We start from the raw sequence: 25,127 nt of genomic DNA, 5'->3' as shown, positions 1-25,127 counted from the left end.
TTAAAGTAATCTTATTAATTTTATTAATAACGTAATGCTGTTGAAGAAAAATCTAAATCTTACAATTAGACAAATAATTCCACGAAGAAAAAAATTTCATAACAATATTGTCTGAAATTGAATTAGTAGTTTATAAAATATATTTTCCATTTAGAGACTGAATTAGCATTGATCAGAAATAATCTTACTCTCGAACTCTGTCTAAAACGATTTGTTCATTGATTGAATTCTCTACGAAAAATAATTGTAATTTAAAGAAATATGTTTTTTAGTCTCTCTCTAATTTTCAATAGTCAAAACAAACATTGCATTTATTCACGAAGCAAATCAGTGCAAATTTCTGACAAAAGCCAGAACGTGCATCGCGCTTGCGAGAGGACGTAATCTCGACGAAGTGGCAGGCCCAGGACATCTCGTATGCGCGCATACGTAAGTGTCTAGTCGAAAAAGAAGCGATATTCTATTTTCGTCGCCTCTATCTTCTTCCCCTCGAAACGACGGCGTGCCGCTACGCGTGAGGCGATCCAAAAATCGGGCGGACGCGCGAGTGCGCGATTTTAAAAAGTAAATGAAGAAACCGAGACGGAGGGAATATGTGCGCGGAAAGATCAAGCGTGAATTTTGGCAGCCTCTTTGCGAGCCGACGAATTTTCCTGGCACGAAGAGACCGCGAGTGCTTCGAGGCAAAGTGAGAGGATGCGTTTGACAGTCTCGTAAAAATGAGAAAAAGATTCTCGTCCACGATGGAAAGAGCAGTTTTATCATAAAGCCCCCTCGAGCATAAAAAAATTATGTCACACAAATTTAAAATAATAATAAATATACTTTTTCAAGATCTACATCATCATCAGTGGAGACTTGAAAGATCTCTCGAATGCTTTGGAAGAAGAAAGATATTATTCTTATTTTTTAAAGGAATCTTTTTTCAATTGAATATTATTAATTTCTTTAATCATAATATCAAAGAGAAAGGAAGGAATTGAGAAAAAATATCTTGGATATAAAGATTATCATCTGTTTTCTCAAGAGATAATTTCACTTCCGCCATCGATAGCATTTACCGTCGAGGGGATTAAATTTCTCGCGATGACCTTGAGACTTACCTCGGGACTGCTGACACAGAGTCTTCCGGACCTAAGCCACTCCACCTTGTATCCCTTGCGACGATCTTTCGCACCTCACGTGCAGTCTACACACGAAGCTCGAACCTCGCGCAAATTCCAGGTGAACGCGATCGAACGGCCATCGCGGGAAAAAAGAAACGATCCACTCGCGAGCGATATAACAGCCGAAAAAAATCGATCGAATAAATCGAACGATCAGAATCCCAAAGAATCGAGAACGAATCGATCGATTTCGACGAGTAGTACCTGAAGCTTGAGCGTCTGATGCTTCGTCCACTGCGCGAGCTGCCGCGGCACCGAGACGGTCTGCGTCGTCGTCGGGATGCCGGACGAGTAGCCGAGCGACGTCGAGGGTGAAGACGTCGTCGGCGGCGGATACGACGACGTTACCGCCGCTGCCGCTGCTTGCGGGTAATGCTGTTGTTGGTAGTGATGCTGCTGATGCTGGTGGTGGTGGTGATGATGTTGGTGGTGGTGTGACTGCTGCCTCTGCTGCGGCTGCTGGCTGGTGCTGCTCGTGTTCCCCACCGACGTTTGCACCGCGCCGTGGCTATTATTAGCGAACGTCGGCGTCGTCTCCGCGACGCTCGCGATAGAAGCAGGAAGAGGCGGCGAGCAGCCGCCGACGACGGTAGTCGAAGGGCACGACGGCGTCGCGGACGTCATCGAGGACGCGATCGAGGATGGGATCGAGGTCGCAGCCGGCGGGATCCGCGGGAGCGGGAGCCGCGATCGCGGCCCGATGCAGCAGCAATCGGTGATGCCGGCCAGATCGATCGGCGGCTTCTCCGCCGGCTTCTCGGTCAGCCGCTCCCGCGAATCGCTCTCCCGCTTTCGCCGATGCTCCTGCGAGTCCTCTCCGGAGTTGGCCGGCGGCAGGCTCTCCTGGAATAGGAATCACACGGCCGATCTTGCTTTGTAAAGCGATTCTCCATCGTTGCGTAATTTATGACCACGAATTTTTTCAATTTGCCTGAATTTGATTCTGTCAGAAATATTGCTAATAATATTGTCCTTTATTATAAGATATTTTAAAAATAGAGTGCACTAACATTTTTTTTATATTCAAGAGTAGTTTGTAAAATGTCAACATTGTAAATTTCATTCGTTGAAAGTTTACCCTTACAAGTTTAATTTGGAATATATATTGAGCAGACTTGGTTAGGTCGAAATGCTGAAGAGTAAAATTGTCGCGCAAGAATTATATTCTGGTTTGCAATTTTTTCAAGGTGCCTCGTATTTTTGTTATTTATTTGCTACTTCTTTGTACTTCGTAAACACATAATTTTATTTTTCCATCTCCGGTAAAGCATTTTCCTCGTTTCCTTTCATTTCTCTTATATCCCGGTGCTTTGAGTCAGAAACATTCTACGTCAGAAACATTCGCTGTCTTAAATGCATCTCGTCTTTTTAAACTTGTGAGAAAATAACGTACGACAAGATGTTGCGTATTTGATTGTCGAGGGTGCATCGTGTTTCTCTCTGCGTCGTTTCTAAATCCCGGCCAATCTTTTTTGTATCATCAATCCCCGATAATATTTTCAGTAGGTCAGAATCTATAGTGACGTCATCGATTCAGATGACGACAAATAATTGAAAGTGATTTATATAGATCACGACAGGATTTAGTAGAGAACGCGCGAATGTGTCACATGAGATTCATGTCAGTCGCACGCGTCGAGTGTGACGTCAACGATGCTTATTATTTCGGACAAACTGTGAAAAGAGAGGCGTAAAGTCGGAACAAACAGCGGAGATGAGAACTGAAGAGCCGCCGCAAAATCGGCTCGAGTCAGTGACTGGCGGATTCTATTTGTGCGATCGGTTCTAAGTTTAGGTCCTTCGACGTCTTAATCTTGTTGTCGCGGATCGTCCCTGTCACGACTCGATCGAAGGTCGTTACCAGTGGTCAAAACTCAAAGAGAATGGCCGGATTAGAAGGAATTTAAAATGATGCAAGTTTCTCTCGTGGAATAATATAAATTCCGCTTAATCTTATTTTTAAATGAGACCAAAATACTTTATAAATCTAATTTTCCTTATTTCAAATCATTTTAAAATATTTTATTAAATTTTATTTTTCAAAATAAATCCAAAATTGAAAAACGATCGAGTAAAGATATATATATAAATTTTCTTTTATAATTTAGAAATGAATATAAACTCATTAATTTCCAACAATGTAGTTTTGCACATTAAAAAAAAATTATTTTATTATTTTTCATTTTACTATTTTAAAACATTTTAATTAAAAAAAACTTCTGACAAGCGTATGTTTAATGAATGGATTGCACAATACCTGAGAGATCCGCAGGCCGTATCTGGTGCCACCCAGAATGACATATCCACCACCGGCGCCTCCACCTGTCATAGCTCTCGCGGCGCCCCCCAGCCATCCTCCGAAGCCACCCCCTCCCGTCCTCTGGGGTCCGCTACCCCCGTCTCCTCCGCCAGCGCGGGGCATTCTTCATCCTTCCCTCACCCTGAAATACAGAATAAGTCAATCCAGACAACCATCTAAATTAAAAAAGTAATCAAATGCCGAGAGAGTTGACATCTAAAAATGACAGATTCATAAATGTAAAGTGGAAAACGAGATGAACCTTGCGCTGCGTTGCTCGAGAAATATCGCTGTTCGCATGAATCGTCCTCATTCGAGATTCATACGAGATATTAATGATCTCCGTTTGAGTTACGAGCGAGCGATTCGCGCGACGGACGCGTCACGCACTTACGTACGCAAAATGCGACTCACTGCGTGAATTACTGCGAACGTTCGCGCATTCCCCAATAACTGTCGGTCACGATCTTATTTATTTATCGTGCGCCATCGCCGATGAATGAAGCTCGCCGGAATTTGCGAGCCGCTAACCATTCAAAGTAGCTACCGGAAGCAACGAGGCCACCGGCGCGACTGCAAGATCGATGTACCAGCGCGAAATTCTTTCTTGGCTCTCGTCAGGTCCGAGAACAAGCAGGACGACGTCCGAGGGGGGTCTCCTATTTCTGTGGATCGTTAAAAAAAATTTGCGAGAACTCGCAACAGGTTTACGATTTCGCCACGAGATATTTCGAGAGGACCACGCGGATTAAAATAAATTGCGGGATAAATAAAACGGGACAATAATGCGGAAGCGCTAAGTAACAAATGATTATTTTTCAAATCCTTCATTTGTAATACGATTTAGAAATGTTTTTTTTATATGAATTGCTCCTATAATTCATAGAAAATTGTTATTTTATACCCCTTTCTGTTTCTATTTTTTGAAATGTGAGATTAATGATAAGGCACAATCAAATATATTACTTATTTTCGTTGAATAATGTTGAATGTCAACATATGTTAAACAGGAATATATAATTTCGCCTATATTATACAGATTTAAAATTCGGTCGCTGATTTTTTTCATACAGGCTCTTATGTTTCGATGAAATCGCCATTATTAAATCGTATTTCAAAATGCGTAGTTGTGATATCTATAAAAGTCGTGCTAAACCAGCGAATTTGTAATGATCCAAAGTCGCTATCAGATCATTCAAATGGAAAGATTCGTGAATCTTTCCATTTAAAAACAGAAAATTTCAAATTATGTATGGAATATGAATTTAATCCGACCCACACAAGTTTCTCCCACACGCATTTTCGTTCAACAAATCGCGCGTACGATTCTTTTTTAATCTTCTTCTTTTAAAAACTCTTTTAAAACTTCTTTTAAACCTTCAAAATTAAGGATTTTAACAAGATAATGAATGATAGATGTTTAATGATACACAACATTATAATTTAGCATTAAAGTGTATGTAATCATATATATATATAGTGTGTGTGTGTGTGTAATAGTATTTAAATAAATAAATAATTTTCTTTTCTACATGTGTATCATATAATCGATAGAAAATGAAAGAAGGCATTAAAAAGATTTCTTATTATATATTTGATAATATTGTAAAATTGAATAAATTGAATTCAAAAATAAAGAATTTAAACGCAGCCATTGCACTTAGCATTAAATGTAAAAACATAAATTACACATATACGTAAAGGCACCTGGTGACTTGCATACAAAGGCTATTTATGCTTCAGATATTTTCTTGCAATTTATTACACGCATGTTTCATTTTATTCTAAAGCCGTTTTATATACGCTTCGAGAGCCCCGTGTTATTGAGCCAATTGCGCATTTTCCATTGGAATCAATGGAAGATGTGCGTGATAATCCGAACCGGATCAGCTGATCGTTATAACGCGCAATTGTCGCGATGCTTCGCGAATCAATGAGTTTCACAGGTCGTCTGCTGGCCGTTTATCGTACGCGGATAAATAAGCAAGTAATTAAAGCAAAACTGCAATTATGCTACATAAATCTCGATCTGCCACCTACATGCACCTCCTACGTTTTCATTACAAAATAATAATTTGATGGAGAACAGTAGACAACAAGTAGTGACAATATGAGGCTTTATAATGTGTATGTGTGTGATTGCTATATCTAATAATAAAATATTTATGTAAGAAAGAGATATAAATATATCAAGAAGAACCGCCCGCGCACTTTTATAATGTCATTTATTTAGAAACAAAGCACAATTTTGTCAGGAAAGAATTAGATTTTATTTTTTATATTTCGTATATATATTTATTTTTTATTTGTGCCATACCGTTCTTTAATCCACGTTGTAAGTTTCAAATTTAAGAAATGCTAGACATGTAACTTGGCTGACGTTTCGAATTTTATAAGCCTCGTTCTTGCCCCTCCGCGCGATATTAAGAAGGTTAACTGACAACTACTTAAATAAACAACGAAATTTATCGCGCATGCAACGAGAACGTAAGAATACAGATTTAATTGCGATTTATATCCGAGGAGTTGCAAAAGTCCCGCGGTTTAATGGACATACGTTTAAGTAGATAAGCATGGCCACGGCTGACAGGTATAATGGATGAAAATTCGCAGGAATTCGCGCGTGTGGCCTTGCATAAAAAAAAAACATCCGTTCCAAATTTATTATTACCGTTAAAGCAAACGGGACACATCGCTGAACCGGAAGTTATCGTCATGCATTATTGCACCGCTACTCGAGCTATCAATGGTATTCGACACAATTATTTTTTCTTTTCGTTTGGAACAGCTTTTTTCATCCTTACTGAACTTCCAACACAAAATTAACTTTATCTGCAAATTTTTATAAAACTGTACAACTGTCCAAAATAATTTGTCTCGAGAATTATTTGAATCTTGAATTTTATTTTCCATATATTTGAGAGAAATTAAGAAAATTAGGAAAATTAAGAAATTAAGAAAATTAAGAAAATTAATTAATAAAAAAGTGTCTATCTTAACACTCTTTATTTTCATATCGTAATCCTCATCAAGTTTAATCGACATCAGAGATCCATGTGTGAAAAATTCTTGAAGGAAAGCCGTGCATCACTATCGTCTGTTAAAAGCGTGCCTTTTACATACTATTCATGTGCCTCGCTACCGTGAGGTAAGGTCAGCGAGTATCAGTCTCTCATAGATAGGTATTTCTCATAGATAGGTATTCATTGCATTACTTTATTTGTAATCGATGACGGATCGATGTCGTGAGTCATTGAACTCGGGCCAAGATGCTGTCTTCGTTTCTAGCGACGCGAAAAGATGGAATATAGGAAAAAAATCGTTTCTCCCCCGCGTCGACGTGAAAAATGTGTTTATCAGCTACGTTACACCGTTTGGCGTTCATCCATCGCGTCTGAATTTTTCTAATGTGACGGAAAATGTATTTTCGTCGATGAAAATTAGTCGCGAACCTTTGCCGACAGTGTCCACAATACTGAGTAAGTAAAGATTATTCTTGACGTTTTCTGTGTGCGTTTATCTTTATCCTTGTTGATCTAATTAGTTCCTCCTGCTTCGTGGCAGAAAAATATAGAGTAATATTGAAGACGACGTTGAACCCCATAGAATAATAAAGTTAATTTCCATAATAAGTTTAAAATTATTTTTCTTTCTTACTGAAAACTTGACTGAAAGATATTGTTTCTTGTAACTCTTCAATTCTTAATATTAATGCGTTTTATCAATCATGAACATTTCCGTGAGAAAAAAAATATGTAGAATAACTTTGAAAGATGTATATGTTCACTTCTAGTCTCATTAAGTTTCTCCTTCAATCTCAGTTTCTTTATTTTTATATAATAATAATAAAAATATATAATAATAATATAATATATAATATATAATAAAAATAATAATATTAATAATAATAATAATAATAATAATAATATATAATAATAATAATAATAATAATAATAAAAATATATAATAATAATATTTAATAAATTAAAAAATTAAAGAATCGAAAGAATTCATTATTTATAATTGATTAAAAAATCCAATTGCCAATTTTCAAAATCGAACGTAACTCGCTCGATGATTCTGCATAGTTTATTAAAAGGCATCGATAAACATGCTACTAAATAATGGATACCAAGGCCAAATTAATATCGTTATATTTATCCCGCGAAATTTATCTCTACTGCAATTTCCGAAACAGTCATATACAATACCTTAATACGCTCTCTTAAAGTCTTTAAGGCTTATTAAGATTTTTTTTAAATTAAAAATCTCCCTATAATTTTATAAAATTTGTATACGTATACATACACATAAATTATTTAATAACAGTACTGAAATAAAATCATATTGTGCGATTGCGCGTGAGAGAAATATTTATATATTTAATTAAAACAAATTTTTATAACGCACATATTGAATATTTTTCCATCCATTATATAAATGAAATTGTGAAATGCAAGAGTGAGAAGCGATAGAAGAACTACCGAGGTAAAAGAACAAAGTCGCGGGCAACACGCGCGAGCAATGCATCTTCGCGCGTTGCGATTTGATCGAAGGGGTTCTTGCCCCGGCGTAAGATCAAGATCACGAAGAAAAGGAAGATCACGTTTTGCCCGGCACGCGGAGCACGTAAGAAAACCGAAACGAAAGCGTAGCTCTCTCGCAGCCTTCAGCTGGATCGCTTCTATTATAAACGCGCGTGTCGCGAGCCATTCGGTTTCTCAATTGAATCAATTCGCTCGATTAAAAGAACGACACACTCAACGAGATTTACATTCGATCGGACGGAGCATATTATTTTCGTTCGCAAAGAAAATCTCCCTGTTCTTATTTTCTCTATATTGAATTTTCTCTCATTTTATGAAACAAAATACTAAAAATATATCTATGTATATTAAACGATAATTCCAATTATTTCCGTAATAATACATTCATTGGAATTTATTTTTATAACAAGGAAAATGTGTGTCAATTTAAACATAATTTTGCGCGAGTAATGCAAAAATTTGCAGTCATTACTGGCTCGACGTTCAATTCCGAAAAAGGAAAGCGTCGCATAAGGAGAAGCAGCCGCATTCCATTTCACGGGACATTATTTGTACAAGAGGGGCAACTCGTCCCAGAGCTAATAACCGATAAACATTCGCAATGCTTTGTCATCGCGATGCGGCGCAACACGTCGTGAGGTTTATTTGCGAAACGATGAGTATCCGCGTGAAAAGTGCATTCCGCGTATTTTGACGATTTTGCGCCGGACTCGCGACAGTACGTCGCCAAAATGTCAAAGAATGAGAGCCGTAAAGTCAGGATGCCCATAAGCTTTGATTTATACATATTAATTGCAAAGTTAATAGGATTTAAATTAAAAGATCTAAATATATATATAAAGGTTGCGATTATCTGTTGGCATCTTCAGATAATGAAATTAACGTTTTAGATGCAAAGAACACTTTCTTTGAGGAAAGAAAGCGCATTTAATAAAAAGGTATTAATATAAAGAATGAAATTTATATTGATGTGCAATAATATTTTATATACACACATACATCTTTCAGAGGGATTATTTCGTGCAAGCATTTACACATTATACTTAATAAAAAAAAATATAAAAGATACGAAAAAAATAAAAGGAAATTGCCCTTTTGCTAATTTGAATTCTTGGACGCATTTCTCAAGAGAAACTCTTAAAATTCCACGACAGAGAAAGAAAGAGAGTGTCGCGTTCCAAATTTAATTATTCCAGGCCTATGATTGGTGAGGTGTAAATTCCAAAATGTACATTAATTTATAAGTGTAAGCACAGTTAAAAAACGAAATATTTATGATTTAGAAATAATTTTCATATATGATTTTTGACACATTTATCAAAATCTAACAACGCAAGTTGTAAAAGGATTATAAAGAATTACGTGTAAATAATTTTATAATTTGACTGGAGAATTTCCAAACATATATCAAGTAGTTTCATTAAAAAATTATAAGATGTATAATATATTTTTTTACAAGTAATATTTAATATAATTTTTTGTTATTAGAGAGAGAGAATTATAAAATGTAATAAGTTTAAATTATATTAAAGAGATTAGAATGTCTCAAAGTAAAATAAACGTAACACTTAGAATAAGCCTATAGGCTTTATTGTTATATTGTAAATTGCTTGTTTTTTTGTCAGGATTATTTCTAGTGGGACGACATCCCACTATTATCCAGATAGAATTTTCATAATAATTCCATATTTCCATAATAATTCCATACTTATATCTATTAAGGTATCAGAGAGCTTTCATGCTCGAGGTAAGCTAATGCCTCGAACCTGCTACTCGTTTGTACGTCAAACATCGTACTTCTTCGCCAACGTAATACTTTTTTCTCCCATGAAAAGCAAAAAAAACCATCTCACCAGAGGATTTCAAAATCTTTCTCCCGGGGAAACGTTTCTAAGTATAGAAAAACTCGTATTAACCTTTCGCACAGAAACATCCCGGCTGCTGGCTCGTTCCATGATCAATTTTGTTCTGGGTTAATCTGCGATTCGCGCGCTGGATACATTCGCGTCAATCATTTTTAATTGTCCTGAACATCTGCTCGCGCGAAACTTCTCCCGTATTAATGCATTGCAAAAAAACAAGAGAGCAAGATGCATCATTGAATATTTTTAGCCTCGAGCAAAACAAATGTGATAATATATGCACAAATAAATCGTAATAAATATAAATGTATACAAACAATATTATAAACATAATAAATATAAATGTATATAATAAATAATTTATACAAAAAATATAAAATATTCTCTATAAAAAATACCCCAAAATTATGAAATGAAACTTAAAGAATGGAGTAGCTTGAAAATACATTTCCAATTATTTGCTTAATTAAGGGAACGCGATTTAAATCAAACTAATCCTCATGATTTAACCATCACTTGTCATTGATCAATAAATTAATTCGTTATCTAAATCTAAACAGTCGCATTATAAATCAATGCTTAAATTCTGATGAGAGAATACTTTTACTTGCATCTATCTCCATTTGCGATACATGCATGATCGCAGCTGCACTGAAAAGTTAATTTATATCCTCTCGCGTCACTTTCGATGAGATTGCGTCATTAATTAATCATTTATTAAAGTCGTGCGAGAAGTGACATGATATTTTTGCCGCGGTGAGTAACCGTGTTTCTCCTTAAGAAAATTGAAGTGGCGATATTTATATCTGACTCGCCGCCGCTCGATGACTCGTGTTGGGACATTCCAGGCGACGGAAGTAACACAGATGAAATACTTGTTTAAGAATAACTGTATTTAAATAACGCCCGAAAAAGTCGTTACGAAGACATTTTATTTCATGGAATACTTTAATTCAGATGGATATTTTCAAGTATATTTTTACAAGGAATTCTCTTTTATATTTCTTCGTTCCAATATTGTAGAAATTGCACAGTATCTAGTGTATCCAAACACACTCGAATCGTATCGGACTCGTATTAATCTAGTTTAACCACAAGGGAAAACTTGCAGAAAAATAAGTATAAAAAAAGAAACATGGAACAAGCATTTGCTCTTCGGCAAATTAGCTAATGTAATGACAAATCATATTATCGCGAAGTCGGTAGCTTCTTTATTGTACATATATAACACATTATTCTGATAACGTATCGCGATTGAGAGAATTCGAATATTTGGTTAACAATTTCGCGATAAAATATCGACATCTTGGATCTAGGTGTTACTTATTTTCCTTCTTTTCGAATTATTACAGAAACATCAATAGGGATCAGTAGTATTCGGAATCGTAAAAATGGCGCTCATGTAATAAGAAAATAGATGTCTATTATTATTTTTCATTATGCTTTTTGCATATCGCTAAGAAAGTTAGCATTTTTATTAATGCAGTTAATGCAATTTATTGAGAGATGTATAAAATTAAAATATATAAATTTACAGAGAAACGTATTTTATAAAATATCTATAAAATATGTTTAACTAGAAAAGTATATAAAGAAAATTCATTGATTAAATTGAATTTCGTCGAGAAAAATATCGTACGAGAAAAATATCGATATCGTGAAAGTAAATATCAATCCATTTAGTTTCAATGTTTACACGAAAATAGAAAATATGTGAAAAATTTCACGAGGTGCTCCATCGAATGAGTTGAAGCGAACCTGGAGCGAAATTGTAAAGAGAGAAACTATAGTTTATGAACAGTAGCCGAAGCTACTGTTCCGTTTATCTTCACAATATGCAAATATTCCTATCGGCCTCACGCCAAACAAACAACTTACGAGTCAGTCAACGGTCGGCACACCAGGTACATACCCTCCCAGAATAAATTCGTCGGCATCAGCGATCTCCGTCGCCACCAGCACTGTAGTCGCTAACTAAAGCATTTCTTCTCATTCCGTATGCTTCGATGTTCACCGTATTGTTTTTCGAAAACTTCTGGTATCACGTCAGACTCGAGTAGTATTTAAGAGGAAGAAAGAAGGAAAGAGAGTCTCTTTCGATCTACTGTTAAGACTTCTTGTCAAGAAATCCTTTAAACCTCTAAATTCTTCTGCTAGATTTGCTTTAAAATCATATACCGTGTGTACTATTGTATTTCAAGATTATTTCTACAAATTACATGGCTTTCATTTTATATTTGACTCCAAGCTCTTGTCATCGATATCTCTATTTCGGAAAAATAACGCAGAGGTATTTCTCCTAAAAACTTGTCAACATATTTCACGTGCTTTTCCTTAAGATGTTGTTCAAAGTTCTTCTTGAAGACGTCTCTTGAGAGCGTCCTCGACATTTTCATCGAGACGTCGCCTCCCTTCGAGATTTCTTCTCGAGTTCTCTTCGGTGCTCTCGGCGGCACCACGTTTCGGGATTTTCCTCGGGATTCTCTCCAAGGCCGTCGCACGGATCACGAGATCTGAATTCGCGCACGGGCGTGGCGGATGCCAAAAAGCTTCACCGGGAACTAACGGCGATCGCGAAAGGAACGGGAGATGAAGGAGGGGCGAGAGGAGACAATCGCCGATCCACAAACGAGGAACACGATGCCACCTTGATAGAAGCCACCGCGAGGAAGAGGCTCCCTTACGGCATCGAGTGCCGCTCCCGCTAAGCGGAAGATTATCTAAATAGACACCGCGGGCCAAGGAGGGAAGAAGCAGGAGAGGAGACGACGAAAGGAGACGATGGCGGAGGAGGAGGAGGAGGGGAGGGTTCGCGACCAAGTGGTATTTATATGTCGTGCCTTTGGAGAACCAGTGGCCGCGACCAGGAACATCCCTCTTCGTGTCCGCGGACGAAACGCACCGGATGCCATTGATTCTCTTCGACTGTCCGCTGGAATTCGCAGGGCGCGCCGCAGCAGGAATTAACAGCCTCATCGGCAATAAGATCTGAGAGGAAGATCGGAAAGGAAGAGGGAGAAAGAGGGAGAGAGAAACGCGGGTTAATCAGCTGCGTCGAGCGAAACTGTCCCCGGTTTACTCTTCAGTTACATCGTTCCACCGTGCATTTCTTGGGTGGTAGAGATTACTGCGAGATCTAATCTGATCTTTCGTCCCTGGATTTATTTTGTCGTTTTACAACAACGCAGTCGTACCTTTCGATAAGTAATTATGGTGTACCTGTGTCAGTCCTACTGCTACGTCGACAAATTTGTATCTTGTTTTGGCAGAAACTTTTATCCGTCTTTGCTTCTTTACATTCAACTTTAGCTATTTGTATGCTTGTAATTCTCTCTAATAGACTTATATTTTTTCGGGATTTTGTTAAAGTACTCTCTAAAGTGGAATTAGTATTAATGAGCTGTTACCATGCAAGAGAGTTTGAAGTTTATGTCGTAAATGTTCTCTTTTAAATTTTCACTAATAATTAATTAAATATATAATTAAAAAGTTATTAATGCCTAGCATATTCTACGAAAAATTTAATATATATCAATTAATTTATAATTTTATTATTAATTCTATACAAAATATAGACTTTAATAATAAAATACATTAAATTATAAATTAATTCTCATTCTCTGAATTTTGCAAAGAAGACATGTTCATCGTATAATACAAAGCAAAAAATTTGTTAAAATATACAAAATAATTTTAAAATTTATCACTAATATTAATAATAATAATTCATATGGCTGCCATATCGTAATAAAATAAAAAAAAGGAAAAGGATTGTCACGTTATCATTTTCGAGCGACGAAAAAGAAAATTGCAGCGGAGGAAATCTGAGTTGCACGCTTTCGCAGCTGTCTTAATACAAGTGTAGATATCAGGTGATGAACCTGACTGTCGCGTTTGTGCGCAAAATTCCTTGAACGCTTACGTAACTACAAATACAATAAGCCCAGAAAAGAAAATAAGAGTTGTGCCATTTGTATAATCAACTGCCAGAAGCAGTAGGCCGCCCGATGGAATTTCTTCTTGTTTACCCTCCCGTTCCTCTCAAGACGATTCGTACTTCACGCTCGACGGCATCGTAGGTTTCGATAATTAATTTGAGGAAAGAAAGCAAACATTCGATAAGCGTGGCAAACATTAGAAATTCCACAGAGTAGAGCGTTCTTTTCAGTCAACCTGATAATCTACATACCGGTCTCTGCTAAAATTAGAACGAATTAAGATATACACGAGATGAATTTTTAACTTCTACCCGAAATCTTGTGGAGATAAATTGTTGAAAAAAAAATTGACGAAGAACACATTGATAAATCAAATAGAAAGAGAGAGAGAAAAAGAGTGATGTATATAATATTTAATAAAAATATAATATTTAAAAAATTAATTAATAAAATTAATTAATAATACGTGTAGAGAATTATTTTTATATCAAACATTGGCTGCAGGGGAAGAAAGAGAGGACGGAAAAAAATCGCAGATCGCGGACACAAAGCACAATGGGAAGATCACGTCGGCATTTATGAATATAACGTTCCCTCGTCCCGCGGCGTTGTTCGAGCGGAAAACATAGCGATTTTTTGTCGATCGGTGAAAGTTCAGCGTAGGTAATCCTAAGCAATCCCGGAAGCCACGCTCGTCGTACGTAACGTGCAAAGAATCGGCATTGTGTGCTCGCGTCAACGGCCTGTATCAACGGCGGTTGCACAGGCCGTTGATACAGGCCGTTTCAGAGCGCGGGCCGTTGAACCGAAACGGCCAACCGGAACGACGCCCGGCACTTTTTCCTCCTTCAATAACGGGCGATCCGCCGCGCGCATGGATACTAATCGAGAGAAAATCAAGGACGTACTGGCGAACGTCGCTCCAGCTTCAGGGCCAAGAAGGCGCGCTGAGTCGCAAGCGCGAGGGATTCGTCGAAAGAAAGCGTATTCTTGCCAATTTTTGGCGATATTAAATTCTTATCATCTACCTCGTGCCAGCTGTCACACCTCAAGTCTTCAGGATTCACGCAAGTGTCTAAATTCGAGGAGAGATTTAACCCTTATGCCTACATATCTTGGGGTCTTGATATTAATTTGATTCTGAAAATTATTGAATGCAGAGATTGCATTTTTCATTAAGGCTGAGTATGTGGGAAGATTTTAAAAATATATAAAATACGAGTCATTTAATGAGATGTCAGGGTCGCACCTCCAACTCTATTCTTTCTAATTGCATGATGTGTTGGCGTCTCAGAATTCATAGAAATCTAAAATCTCGGGATTCTAAAATCATCATCATATAAAGATCCCACTTTTTAAACCTCTCACGTTTCATCGCGTTTAAGGATCCGGCTCGTTTCTAAATTCTTGGAAACCTATCTCTCGTGACATCCATAAAATCAGGCTATCATCTTCTGTAATCTTTGAATCGTATCTCACACCCGACGCGTCCCGGTTGTAGGACAATAGTCAGACTTACTTCTGTGAACGATCGAAGATACTTTCGCCGATGTCCTCCGCGCGATTCCACCTGAGAAAGTACGGTCGCTGAACGACAACGCGCAGATCCATGATCCAATATCCGTCAGCGAGATGTATCACCAGCTGAGCGGCCTCGCGAGCCCGCGAATTCTCTCGAGTCAAGTGCGTCCGCACTCACCGCATCGTTCTTGGTACGTCGCGCGTCGTTCGCGTCAATCGCATGAGAAGATCGGCGATCTCGATTCACCATGGAAAGATCCGGGGAGTCGATCTTGCTCAAACGCGAGCACTGGCACGAGATAGATCCGTGGCACACATCAGAGCTCGACGCACAAGCCGTTCTACAAATCTAGATATCTCTCACTTCCTCCCAATCTCGCTCCTTCCCTTCCGATCCTTCGATGAGCTTGGTTTCTTTCCGGTTCGTCAGATCGTCGCCGCCAAAAATCCGCAATATTTTGTCTTTTATGATCAGTTTAATGGAGAACGTTCAGTTCGCAAAATGATCTGTCCGATTGTCTGGAAAGTTTTATTGCGCCGACGTTGTACGTGTCTGGCAAATCAAAGAGAAACGATGCTCCAGAGTGAGTTATGATCTTGCGAACTGATCCATATATCGGAGCAATGTCGTTATTTTGTCATATCTATTTCGCGATATAAATCGCAGATTGTACTTTCCCACTTCACTTCAATCCTGTCCTGACTCTGTTCTTACATTCTTCTCGCGATCATCCCAAGGAGCCATCACCTATCAGGACAAATAGATGATCAACGACATTTTCTTCTTAGTCTATCATTCAGATTTTCTCAATCTTGCATGTTTCAAAAGCAAAGCTTGACACATACACACACATACACACAGAAGAGAAGATCTCACGATTTCCACAAGAGAACAATAACGCACTTAAAACTTGCGCTGGAGTAAATTCTTGATTAACCCAACGAGTCTGCTATCAAGTAGATCCGGAGACATAGGTCACAGGTCTTGCCGATTCCCACGTCCTTCACCCCCAACAAGGGTGAGCGTCGCTGACAAAAGCCGCACTCTCGCGAAATCAGCGCGGATCGGTCCCGGCGCGCGCGCGAGGACGCGTCGCAGGCGTTCGCGGGCGATCTACGGGATCGTTGGGTCCGCTCTCGGCGCGACTCTCTCGCAGGCGTGCGTGCGTGCGTGCGTGCGCGTGTGTGCGATCCGTCCGTGTGCGTAATCGCGGCGATACAAGGCGGCCGCGATGCGGTTTCACGGGTGCAGAAAGGAGGGAGTTACATCAGAGAGTTACGAAGAGTCGGCTCACGTCGTTCACGACGACGACGACGACGACGACGACGACGGGACCGACGTAAGACTGTCCGGATCCAGCTGGCCCGAGACGCGAGTGACCATGGCGCGCATGCACGAGGCAAGGCAAGGCAAGGCGAACACAGACCGGCACGATGGAACGGCTTCGACGGCGCGGGAGAGCGAGCAAGAGGGGTCCGACGGGGCCTAATCTGACCGGAGGGGCCCCTATGCCCCCTTCGCGCTAACTCCCTCTCGGCGAAAGGTGGCCGCGCGAGATTCTACGGCCGAGATTGTCCTTGCCGACGAGGCACGCTGCCAGGGGGATATTAATTTCGTTAATAAAGAAAATTTTACCCTTCTTAATCGGTCCTATTATACGAATTAAATTAATATAATTAATATTTTATTATCAATTTAATTAATATAAACATCATCACGTTCCTCTTTCTCTCTATGTTTCTCATTTGCCTTAAGAAGGTTTTAATTTGAGATTTTAATTACGTTTTATATAGGTGAGCATTTGGTTTTCTCTAGATATTTATTTTCGATATTCTTTATTTGGTGGAAATATACTTTTTTTAAATTTTATTTAAAATTGTACATGGTACTACCGAGAAATCCATCGCGATCGTGCGTCTATAAGTTCCTTAGTCGAGGTTCTTATTTCGCTTAGGCGGGAGAAATCTCGGATTCAAACATCTCATCGCGTGGCTGCTCTCGTTACGCCGGCTAAATATTTCACGATATATATATTAAGATATTAGTCACGTAACTGACTGCCGCCACTATTCCGAAACTGATTTTCACGCGATCTTGGAGCACGTGATTCGAATATCCAGAACACGCGATAAATATTTCAGTCTTGATTCTGATACATCCACGCTTTCTTCTATTAATAATTGCGATTCATTAACGGAGAAGTAATTATCCGGCTGCTTTCTCTAATTCCTATCAAATGACATTTTAACTTAATATTTTTCCAGACACGTATAATTTCAAAATGTCATTTATAAAAATAATTTTAACGATACATTCAGTAGACAATTTTCTCCATAATATTGGAGTAATATGATTAATTATTAAAACTGACATTGTTATTAACTTATAAAAGTACTTTACCCAATCCAAATTCCAACATTAAGCCTTAAATTGGAATTTCGCAAAACAAAGTTGCTGTTTGCAGAATCTTGCGAATCTTATCCCGTTATCAGTTCGATTCAGACCGCGTATCTTTTCGTCGTCGACTAAACATGCAAAGAGTCGAGTTTTAAACTCGCAGATAATTCACATTAACTGAGAATTCGCGTTACAGAATATTTTGAAGGAAAATTTTTTTCAACTCCTTATCTTACGTATATAAATTAATTTACACAAATACATTAATATATCTGTATTTTTACACGTTTAATGAAGATTAAATCTCGAAAAGATTAAGTCGAGACTGGCTTGTTGTTGGATCATTGGAGTTATCGCGAACGTAGCATATCTCAATCATCTCTGTCCTCTCTCCCTCCTTCTCTCCGTCTTTTTCTGACGCTGTTATTCGCTTCGTTCAACTTGAATGGCTCTAGTACACCAAGTACGTCGAGCTCACTCGAGCAGTTGTAAACACAGGAGATATTACTCGAAAATTCGGCTCGGTAATCAAACAAATAACGCATTCCTGCGTCAAAAGATACTATATGTGCGCCGCCGAAATATTTCAGGGAAAGCAGCTGATTGCAAAATTAAACAATCGAGACGCGGACAGCGCGATAACAGCTTATCACGAAGATAATCATCTTAAAGTTGTCATAAACGCTCTCATTACGATGCAATGTCTGAATTCCACCTGCAGTAATTGCATTTATATGCACCATGGTCCGTTAAACATTCAGCGTTGAACCTCTCTCTTTTCATAATTATAATTTAACGAGATTGTGGAGCGTCTTCTAATGTTTATATCTCCTCCCGACATGTTTATGCCAGACGATTTATATTGTTTGCGATCAAACGCAGCATTATCCGAGGAAATTTAATTCGATAAACAAGCCGAGTAAGCAATCGTGCGCGCGATACATACATCCGTGCATTCGAGATCGTCCACGTTCATCTGCTGCAGAAGCGGCGCGACCGAACGGCTCTGTCGGGCTTACTGATTACTCCGATCTGCTCGATTTGATCGAGGTATGAAAAGAGCCACGTGCCGGATATATTGGTCGAAGATTCCGCGACGTTGCCAGCAATCGCTTGTCTTGGTTCCAACCATTGATGCCTCCTCGATGAGACGGCAACGTTGACAACGTCGTGCAGCTGGCATGGTGCTCCGACACCTAAATCGAGAGGCAGTTTACAGTGGTCCACCGGATGCTAAGAAGCTTAGCGCTGCCGGCAGGCAACCGATATGGCAGCGGGCGATCATAGAAAATTGTACGGAAGACTGGAGAACGGATGTGTATCTATTATACACACCATGTATTTATAGGTTCTCGACTAGCCGGCATCGAAAGACTACAGGACGCATCTCTTGCTCTTGGCGCTGATTATCACGGGGTTAATGGAAAACCTGGATCGAATGCTGACGTGAATAGATCTCTTCATTCGTATCGTCTCTTTGGGGTTTATACTCTAGTATCAATTTTTATGAAAACACTATATTTCTTTCTTCTAATAGTTTAGATAGATCAGTCTCTCGAGATAGTTTAATCTCTTTAGATAGGAAGAATCATCGAAGGATCACCGGGAAGAATTTATTCGCGACTTTTATTACCTACATCTGAAGCGATAAATACAGCGATTATTACGGAAACTAGTGTTGCATTACGAGAATTGCTTAACCGTATTCAACGGTAATCTCGCCATTACGACTATTCGATACCATCAGTTTCTTGTTGGCCGTTTCGCGTCGTTTTCCAACTGGAAATATCCTTGCGTCTTATAATATTGCTAATCCTGATGACGTTAATCCTGCATGTCGATGATCTACGGCGCCTTAGAGCACCGCTATCCCGTGGAATGTCTGGATCCATTACGCTGTTAGTTGTTGCCGATGACTGTGAGGATTTATAGACGCGTGTAGACACTGTCCTCCCCGGGGTGAATGGGTTTTATCGTTTCGTAGAGGCCCGTGAAATTCCTCACGGCCGACCGACAATGATGGCCAATCAACAAACCATTCTGTGATCGTCGTGTTATGTCGATTATAAAGGAAAACTCGCGGACGCGTCCGTCCAGATTCTTCGCACGATTCCTTGACAACGATTTCTTCCTCACGTCACTTTTGGCTTATTTTACCCCGACTGAATTACGTCGTTTCTCGACGTGAAAGCACGAAACACGCATAAAGCGATCTCCCCAACGGGACACGGACGCTTCCTGCATCATCCCAGCTGAATTTTTATCACCGACTTATCACCGATAAATCTCAAGCCTAGTCGATCTCTCAGGTGGTTTGTTTTTTTTTCTTTACGGCACGTTGCGGCCAGGTAATTCGAAACCGTTGCACTACATTTTCCGCGAATTAATCATGACTGCCTCAGTAATACATGAGGGCAATAGTGAACTATTTCGAGATAAAAATTCTTCGATTCCTTTTTTTCCCATTACTCTATTTTTATAAAAATATTTTAAAAATAATCAATAACTTGTGCATGTTTATAACTTGTACGTTGTTCTATTCTTGTGCTTATGGAAAAAAAATATTTCCATAATGTCAAAATGTCCTTCAATTCGTTTTTTTTTATTACTCTATTTTTATGAAAATATTTAAAAATATAGTCAATAATATTGTATGATTCCATTTTTGTGCTTTTCAAAAAAAAAAAGTATTTTGCGTCATGGAATATATCGCATAAAGATCATGGAAATGATCACTTGCTTGACACTAGGCTTTATAAGCTTCCTTTGAAATACGTTGCAAATTACAAAGCAACCCCCGTGTTACTTTTCAAACGCACAGCTTAATAGAAGATATAAATGTGGCCATTTCTATTTCTATCCAAGCTGACCTTGTACCGCAATATTAATAGACAGTAAATCTCTTTGCAAATACTGATTGATAACACTGTTATATTGAGTTCGTCACTGATGCTTGTGGAAGGATATATAAATTTATAAATTCAAATATTAATTTCTCTCCAAAAATAATCTTCCAGAAAAATCCTCGTTTTGTATAAAGTAAATCCCAGACAGCACAAAAAGGCCGAAAGACGTCTTAAAGATATCTTAAAGACGTGTTAAAGACGAGTACTTTAAGTCGTCTTTTAGAAATTTTTTGGACATATGTGCTGTCTGAAATGTTATATTCTTTTCATCAAATAATGCTCAAATTATAAATATATTATTGATAAAAGATAAATAATTTTATGCGTTAGTTTCATAGAAAATTAATTTTTTTAAACTGATTAATGTGCACAGGGCACGGATTCTTCTTGATTAAACCAAGTCAATTTAATCTCAATTAGGGATTTTTTTTCGGGGGGGGGGGGGGTAAGAAGGTATCTCGAATTGGGATTAAATTAACTTGGTTTAACCAAAAAAAATCCTTGCTCTGTGCACATTAATCAGTTTCACAGAAAAATTAATTTTCTGTAAAACTGCCTCACGATCATCCACGTCTGGCTCTTACAGCTTTCAATATTTAATATTTGTAATTATAAATAATTTACAGATATGATCGCTCTCTCTTCAATTTTCTAAAAAATTTCATATATATTAAATTTTTTAAAACAAAATTTTCTATTTAAAAAAAATATTAAATATATTTTAAATTATATATATATATATATATATATATATATATATATATATATATATATGTAATTTAAAATAAAAATCATTTATATATCATTTAAAATAATAAAATCATTTATATATCATTTAAAATAAAAATCACTTATATGCTTTATTGCATTCTTATAAATTAATTATATACATAAGTAAAAATACAATTGTTTTAAAATTTAAATTTATAAGAATGCAATAAAGTATGTAAGTGATTTTTATTTTAAATGATATATTTTTATTTTAAATTTAGCGCCGCAAAGACACTATACATTTAGTGATACATGATCCTATTTGATCATCAGCCGCACTATGTTACCAGCTGGCGGACCTATTCACTGTAGTCTCAATGATTTTATTAAACTTAACTGATTAATAAAGAAAAAATAGATTAATTTTTTATCAAAATTTATAAGACTGATAAAAAATAAGATTTACGTTTTTCATTTCTTATGCTGAAAATATGCCACATCTACTTTAATATTGAAAAAAAGGGAGAATTCTATATTATATATCAAATATGTCAATATATCATAGATTTTACTTTATAATTTTTTTTAAGATTGAAGATTAACTAGAATATATAGGGATTCTCTCTTTGTGGAAAAAGAAAGAGATAAATAAATTAAATGTAATTAAAATAAAATTCGATATTATGTCAAAAATATTACTAGAATCTCGAAAACAAATTTTTTCATAGATGAATTACATATTAAATATAATTGCAATTACACAATTATAGTGCATGATATTCGTAGCTAACTGCAGCTTGAAGCATCGGTAAGTCGACGCAGAGTTACATGTTTTAGGAAAAGAGAAATAGTCGGCGTTGTGACTTGCTCGCAAAGTGGAGGGGATCATCAATGGTGACCACGACGCCATTAATTGTGCGTCCATCGATGCGTGTATGGCATTATTTGTCTGTTTCTCTATTACTCCGAAACGATTCGAATACTCGAATCTCGGCGATCGTGGCGGTGATCCGTGCTTACGATAAAAAAATCCAATTGAAATTACTTTTTCTCACAAAAATCGTAAGTATCATCGAAAAAGAAGCGACTTTCAAAAATTCCTGGGCGCTGGCATGTCATATGAATCAACTGTGTCACCGCATCGTGTATCATGGCATTGGAAAACATGCGAAGATGCGAGCTGCACCTCAAGTTAAAATTATCGATATTGTTTCGAATGAGAAGTGACGTACCTGTTTATAAAGTGTGAATATTTTTTTAATTTCATCGAACGAAATATTCGTCCAATTTATGCAGCGAGAGATCCAATCTGTGTCTTCTAAACGTTTCGCTTCTTGTAGCATGGGATGTTAGCGCCGTTAATTATTGGCGCATTTTTATCGCATTTTCGAAATTGATGCTCGGGAATAAATGCTAATATAATTGTTTAGATGTCAAATTAATTTTGCGAGTTAACGATTTTGTAAACTAATTAATTTTACGGTTAATCGCAATTTTCTCGATACGTATTTATGTTGGTAACTCTGACGCATGTCGACGCCCAAGTTTTACAACAACCGCTCGTAATAATCACCGTTGTTGATTAAAGCGCGCGTTTTTTTATGTTTCCTTAAATTTTCATTTTTATTTCAGCGTGAACGATGCCGATCGTGGAATCTTGTTGGTCACCATGCGTTTGGTCCAACAGTGTTAAAACTGGCTGCAATGCTATAGCGTTTTATACTGTGGTAAGTACCTTAATTGACTGTAATTAAGGAGTTTCACAAAATTAGAAGCATTGATAGTGTTCGAGTATATCTAGCAGGAAACAAAATTTTAAAAATGTAGAATTTAATATGGATATATAAAATAATCGATTTCTAATTTCTTTCAGTCAATTTCTATAGTGGTAATTACATTAATATGCTATCAAATGGCTGGAGGCGAGTCCACGCAATTATACAATCCATTATTTGAGGCTGATATAAGATTGTGTAAGTACAACACAGGTCATATAATGATAGATGTAAAAATATAAATACATGATATTTTGTTTTTTGATGGAGATATTTTTGATATACTTGCATCGTTTTTAATGCAAAATGTGACTTCTCGTGTAAAAGTAGGTAAATCCAAGTTGTGAAATAATTTTTTTTTTGTTCAAGTCTTTGGTTTCAAGAAAATTGGTTTTGAAAATCCGCGTCTTATATGACTTTTAGTTTTTGCGATGATTTTATTACCATATTTTTAAAAAGAGAAAATAAAAAGAATGCTCATTTTTAGCCATGCAAATTGTTGGGGGCTTCCTCATCTTCTATCTGCTTCTGTTAATCGTATGCGCCTTATTAATGGTTTACGGCGTAAAAGAAGGCGTACGTGGATGGTTATTGCCATGGCTTGCTGCATGGTTTATTGTTTGCTTGTTCCAATTCGTCTTCGGACTGTGGCTTTTAGGCGGTTATTATATTTATGTGAGTCTTTATTTTTCTTCTTTGATGATAATTCTTCTTTTATAAACGTTCGCAATCATATCGCTTCCGTATGTTTTTTGCCTTAGTTGGACTCTGTGTTCGCGACGTTGTGCAATTGGCTTTGGATGGGTTATAATGTAAGTGTGTGCTTTAATGTTTATATGCATTATTAAAATTATTTCTGATAATTTATTCTGGTAAAATGCATCCTTGTTTTCCAGATATATTGTTGGCTAGTTGTTTTATCAATGTACAAAATATTCGCAAAGATGCAGTCTCCCAACATAGAACTTTTGTGGCCTTAAAGGGAAGTACAATATAAAAGCGAAAGAGCAAAATACGTATACATTAAAGTCATCAAGAAGAAGCGTAAAAGAGAATCTCCATTTAGATTTACTCAAAAAGTCTATAAAAAAACATGAATCTATTAAAGATTATTAAAGATATATTAAAGATAATACGAAATTATCTTTAATAATATAAACTAAAATAATAATATGATTTAAAAGTTTCTCTCAATAGTTATCTAACAGACAAACTTTGCCTTTTCATCATCAATTCTCATATATTTTTACAATCTTTTATATATAGATTTACGTAATGCATATATTTTTAATATATACGCATCACTTTTAACATATTTTTTATAACGCTTTAAAAAATCGCAATTTTAAAAGCGATTTTATGCTGCGTCAAACGTAACGCGCGATTACATTTATATAAATTCAATTAACATTAATCGTGTCGCTTTTCTACTTAAGTTTTAATCTACTTTAAGTTTTAATGTACAAATTAATGTACAATTAATTAGTCGATGATAAGATTTTATAATGTAATAAAAGACTGAGAGAAGCCTTTTGAAATATCCGTCCAAATCGCAATAAACTACAAGTTATTTGCAAGCTTAGAATTAATAGATAAGTTAAAATAATTATAATAGCATCACGTTAAATTCGTGTTAGAGGTTTCTTTATATGGCTATTGCTTTTTCTGGCGATTTTATAGAGATTATACAATTTTTCTAGAAGTTATAGTTTCTATATCATTAATCAAATAATATATGTAAAAAATAAATATTTGATGTAAAAATAAACTTCTATTTATATTATACGAACATTGAACGAATTTTCAAAATCATTTTAATCCTACTGTTATAAATAATATAATATAATTCTTATGTTATTTTTTTATAACAAAAATCGCACATTACTCAACATATAATAACAATTAAATGATTTGAGTCTTCAACTGCAAATGCATGTTTATTGCTAGGTTTATTATTAACAAAAATACTTTTACAATTTTTATATTTAACACACACACAGTTCC

The 25,127-nt window shown here is 36.8% G+C and overlaps 2 protein-coding genes across 8 annotated transcripts in view; one reads left to right on the top strand and one right to left on the bottom strand.

Annotated features, from left to right (window-relative positions):
- LOC145967761 (rho guanine nucleotide exchange factor 17) overlaps positions 1 to 16,911 on the bottom strand; it is a 54,540-nt gene extending 37,629 nt beyond the window's left edge. For 2 of the 6 annotated variants that reach the window (XM_083092685.1, XM_083092687.1), the window contains exons 1-3: positions 15,332 to 16,911; positions 3,424 to 3,607; positions 1,371 to 2,009 (exon numbers count right to left, since the gene is read on the bottom strand). In XM_083092685.1, the coding sequence (XP_082948811.1) occupies positions 1,371 to 2,009; positions 3,424 to 3,588 (804 nt within the window). In that variant the 5' untranslated portion in view covers positions 3,589 to 3,607; positions 15,332 to 16,911. The remainder of the gene's footprint in view (positions 1 to 1,370; positions 2,010 to 3,423; positions 3,608 to 15,331) is intronic. The other 4 variants (XM_083092684.1, XM_083092688.1, XM_083092689.1 and 1 more) reach the window with 4 other exon arrangements.
- A 5,318-nt stretch (positions 16,912 to 22,229) lies between these two features.
- Positions 22,230 to 24,912, top strand: Pasi1 (septate junction component pasiflora 1). 2 transcript variants are annotated; one of them, XM_083094462.1, is made up of 6 exons: positions 22,230 to 22,410; positions 22,981 to 23,075; positions 23,222 to 23,321; positions 23,611 to 23,798; positions 23,885 to 23,935; positions 24,020 to 24,912. In XM_083094462.1, exons 2-6 carry the CDS (start codon positions 22,989 to 22,991, stop codon positions 24,101 to 24,103), a joined length of 510 nt encoding a protein of 169 aa, XP_082950588.1. In that variant the 5' UTR covers positions 22,230 to 22,410; positions 22,981 to 22,988; the 3' UTR covers positions 24,104 to 24,912. The 2 variants fall into 2 exon arrangements, with proteins under 2 accessions (XP_082950588.1, XP_082950589.1); XM_083094463.1 differs by lacking the exon at positions 22,230 to 22,410 and adding an exon at positions 22,868 to 22,910.
- The last annotated feature ends 215 nt before the right edge of the window (positions 24,913 to 25,127 follow it).

Source organism: Camponotus vicinus, unplaced genomic scaffold, assembly GCF_025532165.1.
Source record: "Camponotus vicinus isolate PSW18456_S1 unplaced genomic scaffold, iyCamVici1.0 SCAF_3, whole genome shotgun sequence".
Classification (NCBI taxonomy): Eukaryota; Metazoa; Arthropoda; class Insecta; order Hymenoptera; family Formicidae; genus Camponotus; species Camponotus vicinus.
Note: the sequence above shows the minus strand (reverse complement) of the source record. Positions and strands in the feature narration are given on the sequence as shown.

What these genes read in the sequence shown, in the direction of transcription:
- Pasi1 (XM_083094462.1), top strand. Translation starts at nt 22,989, where the DNA reads ATGCCGATCGTGGAATCTTGTTGGTCACCATGCGTTTGGTCCAACAGT. An exon ending in CTATAGCGTTTTATACTGTG is followed by an intron (nt 23,076 to 23,221) that starts GTAAGTACCTTA and finishes AATTTCTTTCAG; the next exon opens with TCAATTTCTATAGTGGTAAT. An exon ending in TGAGGCTGATATAAGATTGT is followed by an intron (nt 23,322 to 23,610) that starts GTAAGTACAACA and finishes GCTCATTTTTAG; the next exon opens with CCATGCAAATTGTTGGGGGC.